General features: G+C 44.2%; 1 protein-coding gene across 1 annotated transcript; it reads left to right on the top strand.

Annotated features, from left to right (window-relative positions):
- The first annotated feature begins 3474 nt into the window (after positions 1 to 3474).
- Positions 3475 to 8634, top strand: LOC125532257 (uncharacterized). Its single transcript, XM_087539119.1, has 3 exons — positions 3475 to 3916; positions 7342 to 7471; positions 7662 to 8634. Exons 1-3 carry the CDS (start codon positions 3573 to 3575, stop codon positions 8223 to 8225), a joined length of 1038 nt encoding a protein of 345 aa, XP_087395245.1. The 5' UTR covers positions 3475 to 3572; the 3' UTR covers positions 8226 to 8634.

Here is an 8634-nt window from a genome sequence, read left to right as displayed (position 1 = left end):
ACCCCACACATCTGAAAAAATAAGCTCTAAAGGAGCCTGAGATTCACTAAAAGATTTGGGATAAGGAAGTTGATGGCTCTTAGCCATCTGACAAGCATCACAGACCAATAAGTGGTCCTTTTTATTCGATACGGGAAGACAAAAATTGCGAAGAATTTTCTGGACCACCGGTAGAGCAAGATGTCCTAGGCGCTTATGCCACCGTGAAGTGGATGGTTTGATCACGCTAAGAACTTGACCATGAGAAGGAGCATCTTGGCGGCCGGAGACAGGGAACAAGCCATCCCTACTCTCGTTTTGCAGAATTGTCCTCCGAGTGGCCCGATCCTTAACAAAAAACGTTTCAGGGTAAACTACTAAACTTCAAGGAAGGCATGATTATCTTTGATAAGTTGATAGGCAGAAAGTAAACTCTTATCATCTTGTGGAGAATGAAGGATATTGTTCAAGTTTAAGGAGCCTTGAGGAGTAGATAAAACTGAATGACCAACATGAGCAATGTTCATACCTTGACCACTTGCAGTGTGGATTTGCTCGGAGCCGGTGTAGCGGTCATGGACGGCAAGTTTTTCAAGTTCACCTATCACATGGTTGGTTGCGCCAGTGTCAAGATACCAGTTGGTATCAACTCCATAGGAGTGAGCAGCGTTAGCCGAGCGGTTGCCACCACCGCCATTGCCTCCGCCACCACCACCCCCAGCAGGATTGCGTACGTTGTTGTTGAAGTTGCGATCATAACGCCTCCTGCAGCGCCATGCCCCGTGCCCTTCAAGCTTGCAGATTTGGCACTTCTCACGGTCACCGCGGTCACCACAAGGAGCACCGCCGGAGTTGTCGTCGAAGAAGCCCCCCCCCCCCCCCCCCGTGTTGGTGTTGTTGTAGCCACGGGAGCCCCCGTTGTTGCTGCTGTTGCCGTTCCCCGAACGGTTGTTGTTGCCGCGGCCTCCACCTTTTGCAGCAAGGTTGGCGGAGTAGGAGGAGGTTTGCGCGGCGATCCGTGATTCCGCCGCGAGCAGCAGCGAAAAAAGCTCGCTCAGGCCGATCGGCTGATCGGTGATGGTGCGTGTGGAGACGGCAGAAACGAATCCGCTATACTCCGACTCATGCATGAGGCCCTGGATGATGTGGGAGACAATATCATCATCGTCCCGGGGCCTCCCGGCGGCGGCGAGTTCATCAGTTATCCCCTTCATCTTGGTGAAGTAGGCAGCTGCGGAGAGATCCCCCTTCCTGGTGTGGCCGATCTTCTCCCGAAGCTGGATGATGCGAGCGCGGGACTGCGAGGAGAAGCTCTGGAGAAGAGCGCTCCAAGTTGGCCGTCGAGCAGTTGCTGACCTGCAGAAGGACTTCTCGAGAAAGAGTTGCTAAAATTATGGTTAAAGTTGAAGCACATGAATAGAGAAAGTACTATATTTTGAAACGGAGGGAGTACTACTAAGGAGTGAACCACAAATTAACATCGACCCAGACAGGGCACCTACCAGGAAGAATAAAACAACGGCAACCATTACAACAAAAAATAAATAATAATAGCGTTTAATCTATGATGACTTTTTTGTGTGTGGATTTAATCTATGATGACTTGACATCTTTGTCAAAATTATACTGCCACCATGTTTTTAATATTCTTTTAGCATTGGGCACATGAAGTAGATTGAGAGTGCTGTTAAGATGTCTACATTGCCCTTTGCTCACAAGGTTGTTAAACATCTATTTTTCCTTTCAGAAAGAAGAAGCCATACAAGTGCAAGGCTTATGAACCTTTTCTCCAGTGTCATCGTGATCACTGATTAAAGATAAAGCTGGAACACGATGAGTAAAGTTGCATTAGAGGGGTTGAAGGGCAAATATTTTGGAAAAAATAATGGAGAGGCTAAAGAAACATCTACCCTGTTTCAAAACGGAGAGAGAAGCACGGAGAACGAAGTGCTAAGTTGAGTACTATTACTGCCAGACAAGACTTCCAAAACCACCAACTATGACTTTCAAAAGAGTCAATTACACCGGTGGTGCTTGAACTTGACGTAAACAGTCACTTTGGTGTTAGAACTTGTGTCATACATTGAACTGGTGCAATAACTTGGCTTGGGTGTGCAAATACAGTGCTAACTGTACTTGGATATGAAATCAACGCTGACTTGGCCGCCAGCGTGGCATGGGGCCCTTTGTCAAAGACTAGAAGTGTGTGGCCTGTTTTTTCTTTTTTGCAAAAAAACCTTGACATATTTTATTTCTCACAATAAAAGACCCTGTCCACGCGGTAGATCATTTTTTTTTGTTTGTTGTATGCCAGGTGAGTCCCGACGTGAAAATTAAAAGGGAAAATGTTTTTTTTTGCCGGGAATTAAAAGGGAAAATGTTAGACTCCTACACTCTAACACGTGACCGTTTTTATTTGAGAATTCAACATGCGATCTACTGTTAGGGCGCTCGCGCTCATAGCCACTGCACCAATTACATTCGGATGTCTAACAAGGATAACAGCCGTTAATGTAGTATAAGGATGATACATGTGGGGCTTAAATTGGCTGCAGATAGTGCAGCCCATTTGCACGCGGTAGTTCTTTTTGAAATATTTGTGAAACATAAGTAATTAAAATAATGTTTAAGTATTTATTTTTTATAAATATTATACATACAAACAATTATTGGTAAAAAAAGTTTAAATGTACACACATCTATTATATAAAATTGTTCATTAAATACAGACATTTAAAGTATTTATTTAATAGAAAAAATATACATGTCCTGCTTATATTTAATATTCAAATTGATGAATACAAAAATTTATCTGAAGTTGTGAAGACTGAATGGTGTAGCAGCCAGACTATGACATGGGCAAGGGTGGCACGTTCGAGACGTGGAGGCCTCCTTTTTTCTTTTTATTAATTCTCAGTATGTACACACTGGGCCCACTGGCCATAGAGTCGAAAAAATGAAATGCCATTTTCCAACATTGACAGGGCCTTTTTTGGGGAAAAATAATAATAATTCAAGGGGGTTTACCCAAGAAAACTAGCCACACACCCCCCTGTCTGCCTTCGGGTCACTGACGGCGGGACCCATGCCATGTTGGCGTGCCTAATCAGCGGCTTGGGTGTATGCAGCGGATGTTTGCACCGTATTTGCACGCCCGAGCCAAGTTGTTACATCAGTTCAATGTATGCCGCAAGTTCTAGCACCAAAGTGACCGGTTGCGCCAAGTTCAAGCACCACCGGTGTAATTGACTCCTCCACTTCGATGTGGTCAGAAATGGGGAGATGCATGTACTCCTTCAGAGGTAAGTTGAAATTGAATATGGAGTGAATGGACGCGGAGATTGATACAGGCAGCTACACGCCAGAAAGCTTGAAGATAAACAATTACAGCTACAATAATAAGAAAACAGAGTAGACAGATCACGCTGCATAAAGCGCTTGACCGAACTTTGTGGGTCCTCGATGCTAACTGTATAATAAAACAAACCTGGAGCAGGAGCTGAGGAGAGATTCATGCATCTTCCCTGACCATTCATTCCTCACCTCCGAAGCTAGCTACCTAGGGTGCAAGATCACTCCCTGCTCGCCCAAAAATGGCAGAAATAGCAATTATAGTGACGCATATACTCGCAAAACGCTTAGTGAGCATAGTCGATGAGCACAAGGTGAAGGTCTTCGGGGCCATAATTACAGTGATCCGGAATACAGGGCCATCGGCCCAGCAAGCAGAACGAGAGCGAAAGCTGCCTAAGCCGCTGGAGGAGATGTCGCTCAACAGTTACGCGCTCCTTCGGGCGTACGTCTTGATGGCTGTAACGGGGTTAGGCTTCCTGGCGCTCACATGGTCGACGGTAGTCCTCCTGGGCAGCTTCGTCACCACGCTGGGGAAGGAGGATTTTTGGTGCCTCACAAGCATTAGCATGATACAGGCAGCCAGGTCAGTAATTTTAGAATCCTCTTTCCCCTCTTCTGTCAGATCCTTTTTCCTATATTTTCTTCTTGTTTGGCTCTGCAATCTTCAAGTTTGTCCAGTTGCTTTTAGAAATAAGAGTGTGTTAATTCCCAGTTGCTTTGGAAGCTTGTATATCTCAATCGCCTAGTGTGGTTTTTTTAAACCTGGATGCATTGCACCACATGATCAATAATTCAGAAAAGAGTAGCAAGAAATCTAAAAAAAATTGTGACATCAAGTATGATAAAAGAAAGTAGGTTCTTCCAAAATTTCGTCTAGAAAAAACATCCTAGGAGCTCCACACAAGAACAAAAACAATGCTCAAACTGTTACTTCTAGACGAAAATTTTTAAGTGCCTAAAACATTTGAACACATTTGATATAAAAAAAGTTCAGAATTTTTTTATTTGTTTTGAATTTGAGTTCATTGGGAGAGCAATGCAATCAGGTGTAGCCATAGTTTTTCGTTGTAGGTGTTACAGTATACATGGATTACACTAGCCCTTTTCATCAGTTCGGACGAAGCTTAACATGGTATCAGAGCTAAGGTCTTGAGTTTAAGTCCCGGCTTTCGCAATTTATCTAAAAATTGTTGTTCCCCCCTTTGTGTCCACGTATAGGCCTCTTGATCCATACCTCTAAGTCTATTCACATGTTGACTTCCCGTGTCACACGTGAGAGGGGATGTTGAAGTGTATATGTGGATTGCCTAGCTCTTTCCATCAGTTCGGATTTTTGGTTGCGTTGGCTAGTGTATTAAGCTTAACATGGTATCAGAGCTAAGGTCTTGAGTTTAAGTCCTGGCTTTCGCAATTTATCTAAAAAATTGTTGCCGGCCCTCTTTGTGACCACGTATATGTGGATTGCACTAGCCCTTTCCATCAGTTCAGACTTTTGATTGCGTTGGCTAGTGTATGAAGCTTAACAGTAGGAAGCTTTGCTACGGCGTTGCAGCAACCCTTCTTGCTAGGCTCCGCGAGAAACTCTAGATTCAAGGCATCCTTGAACTGAGCGATGACAGCGTTGAGCATGAATTTTCCTTTGAAGCATCGCTCTGGGTGACCCATATGACAACTGAGGTCTATGGGTGCTACCTTGTTGTGGCACTGTCCTCTGAGTCTGAGGTGGCTTGGCCTACATGATCTAAATGCTGCTCATGGTAGGTTTTACACTTCGATTTGTCATGGCGAAGTCGGAGTCGCCAGATCATGGTCACCGTGGATGACGTTGTGTGCAATGTAGATGTGGGGTTCTTCCGGTGGCACTTGTTCAGTTTCTGCTTGCATGTGCTTCCATGGCCATGGATAGATAGTGTGCTCTTAGCCTTGTGCTAGGTGCATATGTGTGCTTTAATCCCTTTTCTATAAATTAATCGGACAACTCTTTCATTTAGTTATTTACAGTATCTATGATGTGATGGTAGGACTCCCACCCTGCTTGTCGGCTTCGAACAAAACAAATAAACATGAATTCACTCTAATTTATATTAATGGCCGGGCACTGATCATGCATTTGCAATGTCACTCACACAGGATCTTCAACGACGCAGGGGACAACTTGTTTCCTATATTTGTGAACCTAATGGAGAAGCTTGTGAGAAAAGTCTTGGCAAATCCATTAGGAGTTGTTATGCAATTTTTTAAGAAAGATACCAGGGGCAAGGGGCGCAGTCAGACTACTATTACCGTTGTGTGGGTACAAGTTGTCCTTTTCATCCTGCAAATACTGTGCATACCGGTCCTGGTTGTGGTTCTAATTGCAGGGACCCTTTATGTGTCTGGGCCTGTCGCCTGCGTCGTGCTGTCACTATGGCGCCTACGGCAGCACAATTATGGCAATACCCCAGGAGATGACAGCAAAGCGAACCTGGTGCCAGCACTGACCATATTCTACAGTTTGGTTATTTTCCAAGGCGTGCTCTACTTCTTATGGCGATTGATAGAGGGCGCGGCGATGCTGGTTGTCGTTTCATTCTGTTTAGATTGCAAGTTACCACCAAAGTGGGGCACCATAACAGTTGTAGATTATCTCCATGATATCCGAGCAAAATGCTGGCAGGACCCTACATCCATACGTGGTAGGAATTTTATCAACTATGTTGTCGATTTGGTGAATTCGGAATCGGAGAAAGACTACCTCTCAGGATCAAGGATGCTCCACAGCTTCATTGAGCAGAAGGCAGATGTAAGGTCCCTGCTACTCCCCTCCAGACCAAAGATTAAGAAGCTGATCGATACGCTAGAATGGAGCAGCAGCAGTCGAGAGCTCAGGGAGGTGGTTGCCAGGATCATTGCATACCTTGCTGGTGACATCCATTTGTCCCAGTTCCCTGGGGCAACATACTGCATATCCTCCCTGCTCGATACCACTCTGCCTTACTGGAACAACCAACAAGGACTACATCATTATTCACCAGTTACTGAGTCAAGAGATGATACTGTCAGTGCTATGGAAAGACTGATTTCTGTTGTCAAAGGCATAGAGGAACATGGCAAAAAAAAAGGATGCTGGTGACACAAAGGACAGTAAAGCAAAAAATGACGGAAACCAAGGTGGTGACATTGCACAAGATGGAGTGGATAGCTCAACCTATCATGGAAGCAAAGGAGATGGCTGGAATGAGCTGATTCTACAAGGCCTGACAATTCTTGAGAGGCTCGCCTTTGATCAACACAACTGCAACGACATATGCAACACCTCTGGTCTCCTCCCTAAGATCATGGCACCTCTCTACTCCGAGACACTAATCCAAGATATCAATGTAAGTGCATGGGCCGATGTAGCTAATGGATCGCTCAAAGTGGTGCACAGGCTCATCCGTGCTCCAGAGTGGATTGGAAAAAGTGATCTGGTCCACAAAATCTGTTCCAACGAGCATGCACTCAGCAACCTAGAGAGAATTCTTTACCAGGGAAAAAATGATGGCACAGAAGTACAGATGCGAGCATAGTTTTAAATAGCCGGCTATAGCCCCGCTATAGCTGTTTGAGAGTGTTGCCGCTAAATGATTTCATGTACAATTTGCCGCTATAACTCCGCTATAGCCCGCTATAGCCCAGCTATAGCTGTTTTTAAGGGTCGCCGCTAAATGCCATAGCCCGCTATTTAAAACATTGGATGCGAGCCATAGAAATCCTGACAGAACTGGCCATTGATTCGTCGACCAACCTCAGCACGGAAATACAATCTAGTCTAATAAAGAAGCAGATGAAGATATTCCTTAATGATAATGAAGGGGAAGAAGACAAGCTTAGAGTTACTGCTGGAAAATCACTGGCATTACTTTCCAAGATGGAAACTATCTCTAAGTTTATAATGGAGGAACATGACAAGGAGGACCTCCAGAGCAACACTGTTGACTGTCGCAATGAAATCGTTGATACTAAGAACAACATTGTTGTTCGTCTCAGTGAAATACTTGATGCTAAGAAAATCATCACGTACAGGACAGTAGCATTGGAAATCTTAGAGAATTTGTGCACTCATTGTACGCTGGACAAGAAGTACAAGGATTATGTGAAGGAAGCCTTGCTGCCAAAGGTTAGCTTACAGATTCTTTCATCTACTTTTATCTAAAGTAGCACAGCACTATTTTTTTAGTAGGCACAACGATAGTTTTGGTTATACCCTTTTAGCACCCTAAAATCCGAGCAGTTATTTGTATTTTACAAAGATGCATTATTGTTTGCAGGTCCTCAAGGAAGTACTGGCCGCAAGTAAATGATACCTCACTCGAGAAGAAAGATTGTCTTTGGAATGGGCTAGGTCATTGCCAGATAATCGACAGACCAATGCAATGAAGGATGTTTTTGCAACCAGAAAACGTGAAGAAAACGAGGCAATTTCTGGACCAGGAAATGATGAAGAAAATCAGGCAATTTCTGAACCTGTAGGTGATGAAGAAAACCAGGCAACTGAATCAAGAGGTAGTGAAGAAAACCAGTCAATTTCTGAACCAGAAAGTTATGAAGAAAACCAGTTAACTGAATACAGAGGTAGTGAAGAAGACCAGTCAATTTCTGAACCAGAAAGTGACGATGAAAACCAGGCAATTTCTGGACGGGGAGATGGTGAAGAAAAGAAACAGTTATCCAAACGCAGCGGCCAAATCAAGTCACCTGATCAGGCAAACAAGGAGCTAAAAGCTAAAATGGAATTCCGAGAAGCATTGTTATCGCTTACTTTGGTGATGTGTGCCAAACTGATCAGTGTAGAAGAGTTCAATGTTGTAGCTCAAAAGATGTCCCTCAGAGAAGGTGAATTTGTGGTGAAGCTCAGGACTATAGTAGAATAGTACTGCGAGGCCAGAGTTGATTGTCTCAGAATCGTGAAGCTTTGTGGCCAGATTGCGGTATTTATGCTGCAGCCCAGCCAGGACACCGCCCAGCTCAAGGAATTCCCGAAGTCATTGAAAAAGGCTTCAAGGATCATGTCTAACCTCGAAAGCTGCATTCTCTTTGCAGGGACTGATTGTGGAGTGAAGAAGACAGTCAGGCCTCTCCTCTCCGATATTGTGGGAAAAGTGCGAAACTTGGTTCGTAACAAGAATGAAACTGTAATTGGCTAATTGCTACCAATGTTCTGTCATGTGTACCAGGAACAAACGTTTCTGGAGCCTTGGGCTGCTTTATTTTCTCATATTTTCATTATAAAGCAACATTGTATTGTTGGAAGATTTGGAGTCCATAGCTATTGTTTCTATA

This window comes from Triticum urartu, chromosome 1A (assembly GCF_056163025.1).
Source record: "Triticum urartu cultivar PI428250 chromosome 1A, HENAU_Tu73, whole genome shotgun sequence".
NCBI lineage: Eukaryota > Viridiplantae > Streptophyta > Magnoliopsida > Poales > Poaceae > Triticum > Triticum urartu.
This window is presented reverse-complemented; position numbering and strand designations above follow the sequence as displayed.